Source organism: Astyanax mexicanus, chromosome 2 (genome assembly GCF_023375975.1).
Source record: "Astyanax mexicanus isolate ESR-SI-001 chromosome 2, AstMex3_surface, whole genome shotgun sequence".
Classification (NCBI taxonomy): domain Eukaryota; kingdom Metazoa; phylum Chordata; class Actinopteri; order Characiformes; family Acestrorhamphidae; genus Astyanax; species Astyanax mexicanus.
Genome location: NC_064409.1, coordinates 67,807,527 through 67,823,520, shown reverse-complemented (window position 1 = coordinate 67,823,520; position 15,994 = coordinate 67,807,527). Strand labels below are relative to the sequence as shown.

Below are 15,994 nucleotides of genomic sequence, written 5' to 3'. Positions count from 1 at the left end.
CTTTTAATAAGGACTTAATAAAGTACCTTCTTTGCTCTTGCTCTTAACTTTACAACATAAAAATAGAACTTGTTTCAGATAATGATTCAATAAATACTGCATCTATTATCTGAGAAAAGCAGCCCTTGTAAAAGAAAAGTGTATTAGGAATATTTTTTAAAACTATACTTAACATGGAAAAGTACATACTTTTTAAAAATAAAATATGTATTTAAATACATACTAAATGTACTATTTTGGAACAACTTTTGGCAACTTAAGTATATTTCAGTTTTAATCAAGCTATAATTAAACCCAACATAAAATTATTAAATTGTGCTTTTGAGTGATTTTATTGTACAACTTCAGCAAAAAGATTTAAGTGTGTGTTTTAAACATGTTTTTAATACATTTGAAGTATATTGTAAATGTACCTACTGCATATTGATGCACATCTACACTAAAAAAACTACACTAAAGTGCATTTTAAGCAGTACTTAATGCCACTATATTTATTTTCTATCAACACAAAGTATTATTTAAAGCATATCGCTTAAAATACATTTTATGGAAATACAGAGAAAGTATATTTATTGTGCATTTTCATTTTTAAAGTATATTCAATTAAAAAGGCACCTTTGGTATTCTTTACCTAATTTAAATATACTTTTAGGTATACTCTTAAGTATACTTCCTTTTCACAAGAGAGACCCTTTCCTAGTATTGCTTTTTGGGCTTACAGCCTACAGTTTAGCCACAGCTCTATAGCGGTAATTCTTAAAGGAATGAATAACCACACTACTAAACATGGTTACATTTTTAAAAACCCTAAAAAAGGCCTTCCTCTGTTCCCATGTCATGGATTCTTAGCAGAAAACAACAGAGGAAGTGAGAAGGGCTTATTTCTATTTATTCTATTCAGAAGAAATTAAAGAGGTCAAGGCTTCCAGTTCTCTTTAAGCATCTGCTAGGAATGCACTAAAATGGAAATCTTTAGCCAAAACTGTAAGGATTAGACACAATCTGAACATATTTTCTACAAGTTACAGAAAAAAACCTTCCAATCACCAGCCATAACCTGGAAAAACGTTCTGTAAGTTATGAACATGTGACCTGTGCGTGTGCTGACCTGTGGTGATGCTGTGGGATCAGAGAAGCAGCCCTGATTTCTGCCCCACATCTGAGAGGTCAGCTCAGGGTACAGCACGTCCGCACACAGTGCCACTTTCTGGGCACAGTCCGTCACGTACACCGGCGGCCAGAAGCGAGAGGACACCAGCAGATCCACGTGGTCCCGGGCGGTCTCTCCACGCACCAGATACTTTGAGCCACACACCACCTGAAGCACAATCAATCAAAGACAATCTGTTACCTGTACAAAACACTCACTATACATACATACAGTCTAATATCTTCACCTTCATCCTCACACATACCCCAAGAAATCAATTCTCGGTCAGAATGTCGTAATTTTTTATTAAATATTTTCACTTGAAGTTTAAAATCTATATCTATATTTTATACTTTGTTAGTATGTCTGTGTTGTGATACTATATTCCACAGCACTTGTAGCAAGTCTCTTATTTTCTTTGACTTTTCTAAGTCCCTGCTAAACATAAATGTAAAAAATTAATTATGTGACTACACTTATTTAATGTAACAACAATAAATCTAGACATTTATAGTTAAAAGAAATAGACTGCTTAACATAATTACCTAGTGTAAACTTTAGACCGATATGTAAAAACAATGCTAAAATGTACAAATCTTTATTTAAAAATCTTGTTAACTTTCATGTTTTAATAACAAAAATATTAATGATACTAATAAATAGCATTTTATTAATATAAATAAGCTGATAGTATCTCAAATTAAAATGTAGAGAATCCTTCAGGCAAGAGTACAAACTAGTAAGGGCCTAATATTTATAAATACATACACATTAGGGATGCAAATTATCGATTAATTCGTTAATCATTAGTTGATTGATCTTATCGATCGACTTTCGATTAATTGATAAGCGGCGTTTTTACCTGAATTTTAGTGTTTCAATAGGGCCTTTAAAAATACCAGCTAAATAGTTAAAACACTGAGCTCAAAAAGTATATATTATATTATGATTATTATATTATATTATATTATATTATATATTCCTCAAGTAATTATGCATTAGGAAAAGAAAGCAGACTTTTTATGGTATAAGAAAATACATTCTTTCATTTAAAAAAAGAAATAAATTAAGGATCAGTTTTTGCGTTTTTGTAACATTAGACATATTAAAAAAAAAAAAAAAAGAATAGAAGAAATTAAATAGAGAGCCAAACAGATTATTATTGAGCCTATAGATTATGAAGAAACTGCATCTAGGCTATTAATTAGGAAATCCTCAACAATCCTCAATGCAAAGAGATCCTGAAACCCTGTACCGTCAACTGTCTTGATTGGCATCAAATCTCTCTTGATCATGCTGCATATCCTCTCTGTAATGTCCTCCGCCCTTCTCTCATCACACGCTCGCGCTCTCAGTGAAACTGTGACGGCGTTCAAATGATAACTGAGTGAGCTAGTGGAACTGTTGTATTTCAATACCGCATTACACAGAGAACATTTGACTTCTTTGCCTAAATTAACACTGTTGAAATGGTCCCACACCGCACTTATTTTCGCCCGCTTCATTTTGTTTTCAACCCTGGTCTCTCGCGAGTCGTGTTCACCTCTCGTTCTCACGCTCTGTTCAAGTTACTACAGTAGCGCCCTCTAGCGATTAATCGCGAGTAATACATTTTGTTCGAGCAACCTCTTGATCGACAATTAATCTAAAGTCGATTAATCATTTGCATCCCTAATACACATAACTGCCAACAATAATGTATGAACATTTTTAAAATATAGAAATTAGGATTTCTTATATTTAGATAAGCATGCTAATAAATACAACATTCATTTTTGTTCTAAGCTGAAAAAATGCAGTGAAATGAATTTTTAAGCTGATGTCTTTACGTTTTGAGATTAGGGATCTCTCTGGGAAGAATAAGTAATTGCACTGAGCATGCGTAAGAATCATTTTAAACTGGGCGGGTGTGATGTGGTCTCCTTTCAGAGTAAATGAATCCGATTCCAGGTTATGTTCAGTTCGAGACAGAGAGAGTGCGCTTAGTCAGAAACTTCACTCTAAACTTCACACTTTTTACTAGGTTTTACTATGAGTGAATGAGCTGCTGAGCTCTGAGTTTCCCCTTCTGAAGTCTCCATTGCTCCACCAGCCGCTCGCATTTATTAAAACTGAGCCACATCCTCTTTTAGAGGCTGTACGTGTGACGTAAGTACATAAACACGCGTGACGGGGCCAGAAGTAATCCACTTCATTCCTGCACACTGGTACCATTAAACACAATATTTTATCCCTTCTCCACTCAGAAAGGCTTCTGCTTTCAGTTTAGAAACAAAACAATACAGACTACCACTTTAAATAATCATTAAATCAATGGATTATTCATCTGCTGTATTCAGAAGCAGGTGGAGTTGTGTGTTTACCTGGTGAGGGCAGACTTTGCTGAGTTTTCCTGCCGTTAGGTGCTGGGGAGGCTGGGGGGCTGTTGATAGGCCATTTTGAATTTGCGTGTACAGCAAACACAGAGACACCATCAACTCCTCCTGTCAACACAGAAAAACATGAAGGAGCTTTTAAAGTATATATTGTGCTGTTTGACCTGTCGTGATATTATCAATTTATCTTACAATATATGGACATACAGCCCACGGTTTTAAATTACATTACATTACATTTAGCGGACGCTTTTATACAAAGCGACTTAGAAATAATGATGTACATTTAGAAACAGAGGACACAAGGCCTAAAGGAGGTCAAGGGGAAAAGTGGGATAGAGGAGGAAAGGTTGGGGAGCAGGAAATGAGGTTAAAAGTAGTTAGTTTGTTAGAGGTGTTAGGAGAGTAAGTGCTCTTTGAAGAGCTCTGTCTTCAGGAGTTTATTAAAGATAGTGAGAGATTCTCCTGATCTGGTAGTAGAAGGTAGTTAGTTAGAGGTGTTAGGAGAGTAAGTGCTCTTTGAAGAGCTCTGTCTTCAGGAGTTTCTTAAAGGTAGCGAGGGACTCTCCTGCTCTGGTAGTAGAAGGTACCAGAGAAGGAGCATCCCTCGCTATCTTAGCAAGGAACAAAGTCAACTTTGTTTAAAAACAATATTTATCTTTACATTTTGGTGTCTAAACAGCCTTAATAATGAAAACTTAAAGCTTGGTTTGCTCTTTAAAGAGATGCATTATTATTATTATTATTATTATTATTATTATTATTATTATAATCATCATCATCAGTGGTATAAAATGGTTTTAAAAATGTCAATAAAATTATGCCTGGGACAACATATTTCCAAGAAAAACTCTTAAACTGGGACAGGATATGCACTTTTAACCTGTACTATTATAATTACTTCAAGTAAACAACTAGTATAATAAGCAGAAACAGCAGCTTTCACACCGGAAAGAGAGTTGATGTGTCAGGCCCTTCTGAGTTCAGTGGCTGTAAATATACATGAGAAGTGTGTCTGTGTGTGTGTGTACCTTGCTACTATCTGGAGCAGATGGTGCTCCACACTGCTCCAGTATGTTCCGCAGCTCCTCCTCAGTGTGCTGGTCCATATCGTCTGGCCTCAGCTGACCATCATGGATCAATCGTACCAATACAGATGGATCTCCTGCACAGTGTAATGTAGTGTCAATTTTTTTGTGTGATTTCAGCCACTTTCATTTCCACAAAAGATCGAACCAAAGCATTACGGGTAGTGCTGGGCAATATGACCTCAAATTATTATTATTATTATTATTATTATTATTATTATTATTATTAATTTTAATTATTTCAACATGTTAGCAATTAATGTAGAAGTCCTACAAATAAGGTCTTAATCTAACCAGCTTATGCCGAGTAAGGAACGATTTTGATCACCTGCATGTGGTAGACTGGTGGTGATCTTGTCCTTCTCAGTGTTGATGACTAAGGCGCTCCTCATCAGTGGGGGGTAGAAGGGTGCGATGATGGAGGCGTCAAAGCGCGTGATGGAGACACTTGAGGGGAAGGCGGCCTGCTCCAGAGCCTCGCTCTCCATCGCCAGCCAAAACTCCTCCACCTGAACCTCCTCTGACGTCTGAAACTCCGGCCACGTGAACTTCAGAAAGATTTAAAAAAAATCTAATTTATGCATTTCTTTTTACTTTACAAACAAATGTAGTTGAGACACATTTTATGTCTGCTGGAGCTACAAGACTAAAAAGTAATAGGAGCTAATATCCCAGCAGGTGGCACTGTGCCAACTGCATATCTGAATCAAGCTGATATGGCAAGAAACAGCAGGCAAAACATTTTATTATTCATGTGCTGCTAAACCTTTTTTTCTGTCACATCTTCTTTTTGACTGGTGGAAATAGTTCAAGTTCAAAATGCACACACAGAAGTTAGTTTGTGTCTGTTGATTTCTCCTAAATAAAAAAAACAAGCATTCTAATCAAACATGCAGTTCTCCAACTGCTCTCTGCACTATCATTACAGAAAATAAAATATATAAACCTCTCTCTCCTACACAATGTTATCGTCCTAAAATATGGCAATTTTGCTTTCTATTAGCAACTTATTATGAAAGAAAATCAATTTCCCATACAAATGTATGACAATGTATGTCTGAAGGCTGTTCAAAGGGGAGTGTTCATACATCATTCCCAAGTTATAAATCTCATTAGTGCTGGGCAATTTTCATTATTAATTCAGTTAATCGAATTAGTTTTAATGCAAAGTTTCTACTGTGACTCGTTTAGAGCGTTATTTGTAAATTGTGTTTATTTTTACATGTAAACCTAGTTTTTACCATTTCTTTGTCATCTGTAGTTTGATTTTTAGTAGGGGGGAAAAATCAATTATATTTGAAAATCGAAGATTATTTTTTAGGCCATAATCGCCCTGCACTACATCTTATATATTTCTTTATTATTTATGTATTACATATTACAATATGTTCTGATTTATGTAATAATAAATCATAAGAGAGATCCAAAATTTCTTCTGTAAAACTTGGATCCTTTTTTATATGAACAAAAGGAAATAAAATATTTAAACCTGAATTTATTCCCATATTATATTTCTGATCTTGAAACTTGAAATGTATGTAAATTGCCACATATTTAATCAAGAATATGCAATCATTAATTTGCATATATAAATATAAAATATCAGAAAATGTTTCTATTCTACTCTATGGTAATGTAATTATTTCAGCTGGGTAGGTTTCAGTTAAGTATTACCCTATTTAACTGTTGAGTTTTATTTCATTTTCTTGGAATAAGATGAACTGAAAGAGAGTTGCGTTATTTTTTGCCCATAACATTTTTAAGCTGTAACACATTGTTGGTGTTGTGCTGGGCAACCCCAAATATGTCTTGATGGGCTGGATTGCCTGCATGTGTTTTTTTTCAGTATAATTCATTTTCTAGGAATGAGATAAAGTTGAAGTGAATCTTGTTATTTTTACCTCCACATTTTTGAGCTGTAGAACGTTGCTGGTGTTGCGCTGGGTGATTTCCAGTTTTGGGGCAATGCCACATATGCCACAGATCATGTCGTTGTAGTCCCGCACTGTCAGACATTCAAACGCCCAGTAGCCACTACACAACAGCTCCTGTAGATGAGTCTGCACATCTAAACCCAACACACAGCCTGGAGCAGAGAGAGAAACAAACAGAGTGAAGCCGTTTATAAGCTCTGTGCTCCAAGAACCACATCCACTGCTCTACAGAGTTGAATGAAAAATGTGAACAGTTACTTTTGGCATGTTAGTGTATCTAAATGTTCTGGTACCTGGTAGAGTGTGTGCAGTGTTAAGAACATCCAGAGCTGCGAGCGCAGGGTCTTGTCCCAGTCTAATCTGGGCACGGATCTTGAAGAACAGATCCACGCTCACCAGCAGCTGGTTCCCCACATTAAACAAACCTAAACACAGCAATAAAAAAACAGCACAGTCACTCATGTCATGGATATGATAGTCATGTACAGTGGTATAAAAATATAATCAAGAGGAAGATGGATGATTACAAGCCATCAAACCATCAGGTGTGTCATAAAATTATCCAAAAGCAGTGACTGGTGGAGGAGAACATGATGCCAAGATGCATGAAAACTTTGATTAAAAATCAGGGCTATTCCACCAAATATTGATTTCTGAACTCTTAAAACTTTATGAATAAGAACTTTTTTTTCTTTGCAGTATTTGCATTCTTTGCATTAAATTCTGATAAAACTTCCAGAACAACCTCCAGATCTAATTATGTCTAAAAGAACCTACGAAACTTTAAATATTTAAGGTTTCTGCATGGTATATAGCACATGGTCAGTACAGTACAATACAGTCCAAGTTACATGCATTTAATTAAAAAATAATAATAATTATATTTTCTTCCTCATTGCACAATTATTGATAATATACTTAAACCCCATACTAAAATATTAGGTTTACGTTCCCCTAACATAAGGACTTAAAATTACACAAAAAATGCCATATATATATTTGTCTCAGGGGATTTTGGCCTTTGTTTGCTAGGATTATGTCCCTAATCACAGGTGTCCAAACATTTGTAAGCTGACTAGAGTACTGTAAGTATTGTATATGTTGTCTAGTGTCTGCGTGTGAGTGTGTGTGTGTGTGTGTGTGTGTGTATGTGTGTATATATAGAGTATGCACCTGGGTGAAGGTCGGTGAAGCTGTGGATGGCCAGGCACTGCAGTTTGGGACAAACCTTCAGCTGCAGAGAGACCGGCTGCAGCAGAGACTCAGTCAGTAACCAGCACTGCTGCTGCCCTGCTACTGGACAACTGCAACACACCAACATAAAAAAGGGGGACGGTTAGCATCTGCTAAGCAAAAAAAAAAACAAAAAAAAAACAACAACATCTGAAATAAAAGTTTTTATATCTAATATTTTTCACTGAGGTAATATTGTAATACTGTATATAATTCTATTATTTCTTATTCTTGATTGATCAATTATTTCCCTGATTCAAGCAAATACAGAATGTCTTAAAAAGTTAAATAATGTTAGAATAAATAATAATTTGTGCATTTTAACTTCTCACCCAGCTTCTCCTCTGTAGAGAGGGTAGTGACACAGAGTGCAGTGGGTGGCCGCCGGCTCGTAGAAGCTCGGCCAACCGTTCTGCAGGAACGCAGAATCCTCCTCCTCTGTCTCTCCATCTCTCTCTAGCTGTGCGTGGTTGAGGCTCTGAATGAGACTGAAGATGTCCTGCAGCTCAGCCTCGTTCTCAGGGTACTGCAGGGTGTGTTTGAGCAAGGCCACAGTAGACTGGTGCTGGAGCTCTCTCTGGGCTGGGGTTAAGGGCTGTGATGGTTCCAGCAGCCCTGTGGTGTCACTAGCCGACTCTGGAGACAACTACAGAGCAGATACAGGATAGTGAGGGATTAGAGAGGAGGGCCTCAGTGTTTTTCATAGCAGGACTTAACTGCTATTATTTTTATTATTATAACTGCTAGAAATTAACCTTTTGAAATAATAAAAAAAAAACGTCTTAGTATAGATTGGTTTAAAACACAATGAATAAAACATCTTGAGTCAGAATACTCATTGCTATCCCACCTTGTACCCATGTAGTTTAAACAGCAAAGGTGCTTTTAAGTATATCTACGCTGATGTAGGTCTGGAAATGATGTGTGGTCATTTAAATTTCTACTAAATTGCTATCTTGGCAATGGAAAACACAGGTGTGCCACTTAAAGCAGCCTAGACAGACGTCAACAGTCAGATGTTTGTTGCTATTTTGGCAGTGAATTGTCAACACAGAACACACAGTAGCGCACAAACTTAATGTGTGCCAGTTGGCAGCTATACAAACTTTACATCAACAATAATCAGAATACAAATTCCTGTTGCTTTTGCACCTTCACAGCATGAAGCAGGTTAGTTGGACAGAAGCATTTATACAAAGTGTATTTTGATATGTCCGGATAGCTGTGTCATTGAAATAGCAATCCGCCAAAGTCGGACTACACCTGGCTCTTAAAAGGATCAGCAAGTGGCACTCTTAAAACCTACCCATGAATAATTAACAGAATTTATACAAGCATTTTGCATGTTTCCAACTGTGTAAAAGGTGTACTTTTCCCATCGTTGCAATACCAAAGACACACTCACACGCCCTGAAACAAACGGCATGGCTCACCTAGAGATTGCTAAAAAAAAAAAGGGCCCAAAGGGGTGTAACAACAGACTCTGCACATAACTTGATTCAATTTATCATACTAGATTTACAATTAGATTTTGTAACAGTATAAACAATGTAAAAATACAACTTGAATAAATGCTATCTGTACAAATATATGTATATGTACCATTTATTATTTTTACATTATTACATCTAATAGAGACCATTAAAGATTATATCTTTCTAGTATCATTTTACTTTAATTCCGGATATATGGAGATATTTAGAGTGCATTATTAGTATCATGACATTCTAGATCATTGATTATTTTAGGGGTATATCATTTAAAACTAATTAAAGGATGAAGTAATCAAGCTGAAGTAATCAAAACGCAATGTAGAGCAATAACATCTAAACCAAACAAAGATATAAAATATTAATTAATAAAATCCCATTCAATGCCATATTTAAGGCTCACCAGTTCTTTGGCTTTTGGCTTGGGCGTTTTGGTGGTGAGCTCACAGCCACAGCTGGGGCAGAACTGGGGCTTGTGTCTGTTCTTATAGATGTAATCACAGGAAGGGTTTTTACATCTGCCTCTACCACGCGCCGTGGACAAACCGAGAGCCTATGGAAACAAACACAACATCAAACAGGAAACATTAACAAACTGGACTTATCTTATTTAAAAATCTAAATAAATATATCATGTTTTGTAGTATGACACAAATGCATTTTTATGTGTCTCAAATCGAAGTATAACACTAACCAGTGAAGTGCCAGAGTTCTGTTTGAAAGGCACCATGGACAGGATCTTCACTCCATTGTCAGTCACTATGCACTGGTTGCTGTTAAGTGCAGTAGGTTTCTAGAACACAGAAGCAAAGAGTTTCCAGGAGACATTTCACAAACATATAAATCTTTAAGCAAAAGCAGATCATACACAGATCCTAGATCTACTTCTGTGGAACAACTAATACACAGTACCAGTCAAACGTTTTAACATATCTTTTAATTATTTTAATTAATGTTTTTCTATATTTCTTTATTTTTATCTTTTTTATCTTTAATCTACACTGTAGATTAATATTAAAGCCATGGAAACAAAGAAATAATTCCACATATGTTCCTGTATACTTTTAATGTGTTCAATATTAGATTTACAGTAAAAAGAAAGAAAACACAAAAGAAGGTGTGTCCAAGTTTTGACTGGTTCCCAACCACATAAGAGACAATAAGATCCCTAAAATGTGGGTTCCATTAAAGATAAACTATGGTAAAGTTAGAAGTGCATGAGTCAAGTATTAGAGAATTAGTGTTACAGGAAGATTAACACTCAGAGCTCAAGTGTTTACTGGATCTCACTAATATTTCTAAGACAATTTTATCAATTTTCTAATTTTCCCAGAGTTTCCATGAGTGTCCAGGATGTGTAGGAACCCTAACATAATTGACTGTATGTGCACAAATCAAAAACTGAATGTAATTAAATATCTGGATTTGACAAAAGATCACGATTGGGCCCTTTCTTATAAATAAATCATAAGCAGATCCTACACAGATTTAGGTGACACTTCCCTGGAACATCTACTAGATTCCTAACCTCTCAGATGACCTAGTAATAAAGATCCATACAATATGGCTTACATTAAAGCTAAACTATTAATAACACATGCGTTAGCTATTAGCAGAATCAGTAAGGCAGAAGGATTAAGCTTCTCTCACCTGGTTTAAGGCACTGGGTGCCACAGAGTGACCCAGCTGCTTCAGGGTGTTTGGTTTTAAGCCCAAAATCCTCTCACTGGGGGGTTTCACTGAGAAAACAAGAAGAATGTACGCATTTTAAATAGGAGTGTAACAATACACTCTGCACACAACTCGATTCAATACACAATACTGGATTTACGATTCGATTTTGTTATGGTATTCGACAAAAGTGTTTATGTTTTTGGGTGTAAAAAAAAAAGCAAAACATTAAATAATGAAATATCTGTATTTGTACGAACGATAGATAGATAGATAGATAGATAGATAGATAGATAGATAGATAGATAGATAGATAGATAGATAGATAGATAGATAGATAGATAGATAGATAGATAGATAGATAGATAGATAGATAGATAGATAGACAGACAGACAGACAGACAAGGGAAAGATATATCTGTAAACGGAGCAAGGCAAGGCAAGGCAAGGCAAGTTTATTTATATAGCACCTTTCATACACAACGGTCATTCAAAGTGCTTTACAAATTAGAAAATACACAGAGAAATCAAATAAAAAAATAAAAATAAAGATAAGTCAAATTAAAAATATGTAAAAGAACAAAAAGAATTTGAAATAAAAATAAAATAAGAATAAAGCATGAATAAAACATACATGATTAAAACAAAGAGAAGTAAAATTAAAAACATGTAAAAGAACAACAAGGAATTGGAAATAAAATTAAAATAAGAAAAAACATAATATAAAAGTGCCGTTACAGAATAAAAGTGGGCGGAGCTGCAGTGTTTTAAACTGAGCTGAAAGCCTGATCAAACATGTAGGTTTTCAGTCTGGATTTAAACATGTTTAGTGTTGGAGCTCTTCTAATACTCTCTGTTAACTGGTTCCATTTAAGAGCAGCGTAGTAACTAAACGCTGCCTCTCCATGTTTAGTTTTTACTTTAGGCAGCTCTAGCTGACCAGTTCCTGATGATCTGAGAGTTCTGCTCGGCTCATACTGCTGGAGCACATCAGATAAATATGCTGGTCCTGCACCATTAACACATTTATACACCAGTAACAGTACCTTAAAGTCTATTCTGTAACATACTGGTATCCAGTGTAGGGATTTAAGGATGGGGGTGATGTGCTCCCTTCTTTTACTTCTAGTCAGAACTCTGGCTGCTGAATTCTGAATCAGCTGAAGCTGTTTGATGGTCTTTTTTGGGAGTCCAGTTAGGAGTCCATTACAGTAATCAATCCTACTAGAAATAAAGGCGTGGATGAGTTTCTCCAGATCTGCTTTAGACAGAAAATCTCTGATCTTATTTATGTTCTTGAGGTGATAAAATGCTGATTTGGTGACGGCTTTGACGTGACTGTTAAAAGTGAGATCAGAGTCCATTTGTACACCAAGATTACGCACTAGTTCTTTAGATTTTAGACTTTTTGAATCCAGATAGGTAGCTAGTCTGTGCCTCTCATTACTATTCCCAAATAAAATAACCTCTGTTTTATCTTTATTTAACTGCAGAAAGTTCTGTCCCATCCATTTATTTATCTGCTCAAGGCATTTACACAGTGAGTCAATGGGACCATAGTTGTTTGGGCAGAGGGCCATGTAGATCTGAGTGTCATCTGCATAGCTGTGGTAAGATATCCCATAGTCACGCATGATTTCACCCAGAGGAATCATATATAAATTAAATAAGAGTGGCCCAAGAATTGAACCCTGGGGTACACCACAGGTCACTGGCACAGTCTCAGACACATTATTTTCCATTTCCACAAAGTATTTCCTTCCTTGAAGGTATGAACTAAACCATTTTAGGACAGTTCCAGAAAGTCCAACCCGGTTCTCAAGTCTATCTATGAGAATGTTGTGGTCAATGGTGTCAAAAGCAGCACTGAGATCCAGCAGTAGTAGAATAGACATTTTTCCTGAGTCTGTGTTTAAGCGAATGTCATTGATAACCTTAATAAGCGCAGTCTCAGTACTATGATTGGGCCGGAAACCTGACTGAAATTGGTCTAGACAGTTATTTATGGACAGAAAGTGCATAACTTGCTTGAAGACAATTTTTTCAATTATTTTTCCAATGAATGGTAGATTAGAAATTGGTCTGTAATTGTTTAATAAGTTTGTATCTAAATTTTTCTTTTTTAAGAGAGGCTTCACAACGGCTGTTTTTAATGAATTTGGAAATTCACCCGACATGAGTGAGGTATTTACTATTTGAAGAATGTCTGCTGATATTGAGTAAAACACATTCTTTAAAAACTTGGTTGGTAATGTATCAAGACTGCAGGTGGATGATTTGAGATGTCTCACTGTATCAATTAAAACTTCTTCATTAATAGTATTAAACTGGGACATGTTGACTATGATGCATGGTTTTGGAGAGCACATGGGCTCCTTGGTGGATAGAGATGTACTGATGTCTTGCCTGATATTGTGGATTTTAGTATTAAAAAATTTAGCAAACTCATTACATCTCTCAGTTGAAACTAGCTCAGAGGTCATATATGTAGGTGAGTTAGTTAGTCTGTCAACCACAGTGAAAAGAACTTTGCTATTGTTAATATTATTGTTAATAATGCTGGAGAAGTAGGTTTGTCTACATGTGCACATTATTTTATTGTAATCACGCAATCTATCTTTAAAAATTTCTTTGTGAATGTGAAGCTTGGTTTTACGCCATCTGCGCTCAGCCTTTCTGCATTCTCTCTTTTGGAGCTGAACTGCAGTAGATGTTGCTAATGGTCATTAAATATTTAAATAATTAACAGAGCAAAGTGTAATGTGCAATGACATTGATTATGAAAGTGGCTGATGTGACAGAGAAATATAATATAAATATGCATCTGTAACAAATATAGTTCTAAAAATAAAATGTGAATATGTGAATACCCAATCATGAGTAAAGTGTATTTGAATGTAAGTGAGGTTGGGGAAGTGTTAGTGTAAATAATTAAGTGGTTGAATAATGTTCATGTGATGTGACTGGATTAAACTTAGTCAGCAGCAGCATCCCGTCCCCGATGGGAGGAGTTAAAGAGTCTCCTGAGTCTGTCTGTTGTGCAGCTCTGTGACAGCAGTCTGCCACTGAACAAACTCCTCTGCTTCATGATGGTGGTGTGAAGTGGGTGACTATCATTGTTCATGATAGAAAGCAGTTTATCTATTTTTTATATTTTTTTACTTTATTGTTTAAGCTTTAACAAACTAGTGTTCTGTTTAAGGTTTTCAAATAATGACTTGTTTTCATAGGTGATCTAAAGTGAAGATCTGGGTGGCTGACGTTCGAGCCCCAGTTGCAGCTGCAGTTTGTGTCTGTACATGTGCTGGAAACTCCATTACATACATTAGAACCACTCTGCAGCAAAAAATGATGGACAGCTGATGATTGGCTTAATAACAAGTGACTGACAAAACCAGGTGCGTTACTGGCTTAAATCAACAATGATTGACATATCCTTCAATCTTTGCTTAAGTCCACTGGTTTTCCAACCTTTGGTGCCTCCACAAACTGTTCAATTACTAAATTAATAAAATAATAATTTTAAATAAAGTACCAATCACACATTTGGACACACTAATGTTATCATTATTTTAAAATGTTTTGCATTTTAGATTAAGATTTAGATTAATAATTGTCATTGCTTGTTAGCACCATACCAGCATTAAAAGCACAGCATATGCTGTTTGTTTCTTTGCTGGTGCTGTTTATTGGTTTATATACTGTATGTACCATGAATAAAAAGAAACCTGTTCTGTTACCTGGTCTGCTGTTGATTTTTGGCTCACTTCTTAATTTACTTGGTTGCACTGCTATCCACTGAACAACAGCTGGCTGAGATGGAACATCTGTTAAAAACACAGTAAAACACTTCATCTTAATGCAGTTCCATTTTATTATTCAACAGTGTGAGGAATTTGATATCTTACTTGAGGTAGAAGGGGCGGGAAGGATGGCTCTAATCCGGCGTTTCTGACCACTACTGCTGCTGCTGCTCTTGTCTTTACTAAAGACCCGAACACGCCCACCACTTAACCCGCTAAACACACACACATCACCACAGCGTTAAATCACGACAGAAATATGAAGCACACAACACACTCACAGTCATTAATACTTAAGTTCATATGTTATAGTGTATCTCAAAAATGTTAATAATATTGAATTAAAAAGTAACTTTATTTCAGTAATTCAGTTTAAAATGTGAAACTCATATATTATATAGATGTATTACACACAGAGTGATCTATTTTAAGTGTTTATTTCTTTTATTGTTGATGATTATGGCTTACGGCCAATACAAACCCATAAATCAGTGTCTCAAAAAATTGGAATATTATATAAGACCAATTGATACGTCCCTCTGGAAAATGAAATATCCACATCTCCAAACCATCACTCGTAGAAACTTCACACTAGACTTCAAGCAGCTTGAACTGTGTGTCTCTCCACTCTTCCTCCAGACTCTGCTCCCTTGATTTACAAATAAAATGTAAAATTTACTGATAATTAATGATGGTTTGGAGAGTCGTGTTATCTGCTGTTGTTGGTTCACTGTATTATATCAAGCCCAAACTCTTGCAGCACTTCATGCTTCCCTCTGCTGACAACTTTTATAGAGATGCAGATTTCATTTTCCAGCAGGACTTGGCACACTGCCAAAAGTACCAATTTTTCTTATATAATATTCACATTTTCTGAGACACTGATTATTGGGTTTTCATTGGCTGTAAGCCATAATCATCAACAATAAAATAAATAAACGCTTAAAATAGATCACTCTGTGTGTAATACATCTATATAATATATGAGTTTCACATTTTAAACTGAATTACTGAAATAAAGTTACTTTTAAATGATATTCTAATTTTCTGAGATGCACAAGTTTGCTCGTATTAAGAAAATCTGCAATTACATTCAAAATCTTTTTTAAGCCAAAAGATTCACAGATTATTAAATGCACACAATTAAATGCACCAAAATTAATGTATAACATTTGATAGAAATGTTAATGTTAAAATGTCAATCCTTTAAATTACCCACTGATTTCAAACAAACCTTTTCCATTTGTAAT

The 15,994-nt window shown here is 35.6% G+C and overlaps 1 protein-coding gene across 2 annotated transcripts in view; it reads right to left on the bottom strand.

The window, feature by feature from the left end:
- hmgxb3 (HMG box domain containing 3) overlaps nucleotides 1-15,994 on the bottom strand; it is a 28,909-nt gene that overhangs the window by 4,693 nt on the left and 8,222 nt on the right. For both annotated transcript variants that reach the window (XM_049474826.1, XM_049474827.1), the window contains 13 exons: nucleotides 14,850-14,959; nucleotides 14,682-14,768; nucleotides 10,921-11,009; nucleotides 9,965-10,063; nucleotides 9,674-9,823; nucleotides 8,113-8,426; nucleotides 7,721-7,851; nucleotides 6,841-6,972; nucleotides 6,515-6,699; nucleotides 4,942-5,161; nucleotides 4,557-4,690; nucleotides 3,514-3,633; nucleotides 1,109-1,318 (listed from right to left, as the gene is read on the bottom strand). In XM_049474826.1, coding sequence (XP_049330783.1) covers nucleotides 1,109-1,318; nucleotides 3,514-3,633; nucleotides 4,557-4,690; nucleotides 4,942-5,161; nucleotides 6,515-6,699; nucleotides 6,841-6,972; nucleotides 7,721-7,851; nucleotides 8,113-8,426; nucleotides 9,674-9,823; nucleotides 9,965-10,063; nucleotides 10,921-11,009; nucleotides 14,682-14,768; nucleotides 14,850-14,959 — 1,981 coding nt within the window. The remainder of the gene's footprint in view (nucleotides 1-1,108; nucleotides 1,319-3,513; nucleotides 3,634-4,556; nucleotides 4,691-4,941; nucleotides 5,162-6,514; nucleotides 6,700-6,840; nucleotides 6,973-7,720; nucleotides 7,852-8,112; nucleotides 8,427-9,673; nucleotides 9,824-9,964; nucleotides 10,064-10,920; nucleotides 11,010-14,681; nucleotides 14,769-14,849; nucleotides 14,960-15,994) is intronic.